This window comes from Montipora foliosa, chromosome 1 (assembly GCF_036669935.1).
Source record: "Montipora foliosa isolate CH-2021 chromosome 1, ASM3666993v2, whole genome shotgun sequence".
In the NCBI taxonomy this organism is placed as follows: domain Eukaryota; kingdom Metazoa; phylum Cnidaria; class Anthozoa; order Scleractinia; family Acroporidae; genus Montipora; species Montipora foliosa.
This window is the reverse complement of record NC_090869.1, coordinates 27,712,108-27,714,607: the sequence shown is the minus strand read 5'-3', so window position 1 is coordinate 27,714,607 and position 2,500 is coordinate 27,712,108. Positions and strand designations below refer to the sequence as shown.

Sequence of the window (2,500 nt, the reverse complement as noted above, 5' to 3'; positions counted from 1 at the left end):
AATACTTTGTCTCATTTATATGAATACAGTATCACTGAAACAATAGCGATAATTCTTGTTTACAAACGTTGACTTCACATTTATTTTGATATTGAAATTTTCCAACCACGGAACAAAAGACGTCATTGTTTCAACAACCAATTATGTTTTGCATGGCATATTAATAACCATGAGAGACGTCACGAGAAACATCACTATCATGTCCAAAATAAACACATAATCCTGATTTTTGTTTGCCGCACAATGATAACCTATAGCTATACAAATTTTGTGTGGGTTTGCGTGATCTGGTGAGGGCACTTGGAGTAACCGTCCAGAGCTTTCCTTCCAGAATGGGATTCTTCAGAAAGCAACTGTCTTTAATGGACCAACTATGACCAGTATCTACTTTTATGAGGTTGCACTGAAAGGAAATTGGTCGTATTATGTGATGTGGATTGTATAATGAATTCACGAACTCTCTTATGAAAGGGTTCATGATACCTCATCTCCGCCTCGATCTCTCGCCATGCTTCGTGCACCCATCGAATTACAAGATTGCTCAATGGAGCCTTCTTTTCAGCCGGAGTATACTCGAACAGGCGGCTGCTTATCCACGCCAAGTACTTTCTTTGCCAATTGTCTTTGTACGACTTGTGTAAGCACCTGTCTAGCGGCTGTAAAACAGGGGTCCGGAATCCAGGGATAACTGCTACATGAAATTTTCGCCGGTTGAGATCTTCTTACACTTCATCGGTTAAGTGAACTCGGAATGAGTCTCACACAAACAGCGAGTATTTATTACGAGGCGTCCGCGGCAAACACTTGCGAATCTACTCCTTGACACCTGAAAAACAAAGTAGTTGGCTTTTGATCGTTAATAGAACATGGGCGAGGGGATCTAATGAGTAATTTATGTAAAATGTGAGCGGAAAGACAAAAGGCTTAGCCATGATCCATCAACGACGAAAACTATTGTGTAGTAACTGGGCTTAAAAGTCTGGAAAAAGGCAAACATGTATACAGGGCCACTGATCTGTCATTTTTAACTTACAAACAATCGACCAAAGTAAAACAGTGATGGTAATATGGGCCCACCAGCTAGCCCCCACCGTTCGATGGTCCTTAAAGTCTTTGGGTTTGCAGTAAATTTTACGACATGCAAGATATATTTTTTGTTTTTTTGTAGGGTTTTATCAAGAAACCAGCTGACGGATCTTCCTGACGGCATTTTTGATAAGAATGTCCAGCTAAGTGGCCTGTAAGGACCAAATTTGTGTTATATAACATTGGTAAACAATTCAAAGCTGTTGTGATGACTTTAAAGAAAGCCTCGCGATTCCGGTGCGACGCTCTAACCAACTGAGCTATGAAGCCACTGACGTTGGGGGCTGGTCATTTGTGGGTTCTAATGGTCCCGTGAGGAATGAATCAATGATTATTATTGACGGAAATACATTTTGGTTTCCATAGAAAGCCAGGGTTTTTTGCTTAATCATTTATCAAAAAACGTTAAAATGCCTTCTATCGTTATTTGTTTCTTCTATCTGCTCATTGCTAGGGCTAGCCTTGTATTTTTTTTTTAAATCACAGAGAATTATTTTTCCATATATGCTGTGAACTTATGCGCATTTCCACTTATGATTTAATCATCCACTTTTCTTTGCAAAAGTGTTCCAGCACACTTCGAAAAAGTACAAGCCTCAACGTGCGCATCGCCTGGAGTACTTTGTCTTATCCACATGATTCACAGTGTAATCATACATTATCATTGTAACAATAGCTATAATTCTTCTTTACAAACATTGACGTCACATTTCTTTTGAAATTCAAATTTGCCAACCAAGGAACAAAAAAAGACATTGTTTCAACAGCCAATTAGATTCTGAGAGCATATTAATAACCATGAGTGACGTCGCGAGAAACATCCCTATCATGTCCAAAATAAACACATAATCCTGATTTTTGTTTGCCGCACAATGATAACCTATAGCTATAGAAATTTCTCTGAAGTATTTTGGTTCAGGCGACCCGTGTGTGGGTTGCGTGGTCTGGTGAGGGCAGTAATCGTCCAGAGCTTTCCTTTCGGAATGGGATTCTTGAGGAAGCACCTATCTTTAATGGACCAACTATGACCAGTATTTACTTTTTATGGGATTGCACTGAAAGGAGATTGGTCGCAATATGTGATGTGGACTGTTTGATGAATTCACGAACTCTCTTATGAAAGGGTTTTACAGACTTAACTGATTAGAGTGTAATGTGAAGTGCTACGTTTCCACCCCATATGAACCATGTGAGCGTTAGCCCTACTGATGGAAATGGGCCCACACAAGGACAGAGAAAAACTCTGACCAGGGTGAGAATTGAACCCACGACCTTCGGGTTAGATCACCGCTGCTCTGCCCACTGAGCTACAAGGTCAGACGGGAGCAGGCCGTGGGAACTGATTATGTTAAAGTCACGGCAATTAACATGTACAAGTACAAGGAAGGATTACGTTTTTGCAAACGTTGGCCGT

At 40.4% G+C, this 2,500-nt stretch overlaps 1 protein-coding gene across 1 annotated transcript in view; it reads left to right on the top strand.

Moving 5' to 3' along the window:
* LOC137995795 (leucine-rich repeat-containing G-protein coupled receptor 4-like) overlaps positions 1-2,500 on the top strand; it is a 157,520-nt gene that overhangs the window by 71,680 nt on the left and 83,340 nt on the right. Inside the window, exon 9 of the mRNA XM_068841285.1 lies at positions 1,169-1,240. Within this exon, the coding sequence (XP_068697386.1) occupies positions 1,169-1,240 (72 nt within the window). The remainder of the gene's footprint in view (positions 1-1,168; positions 1,241-2,500) is intronic.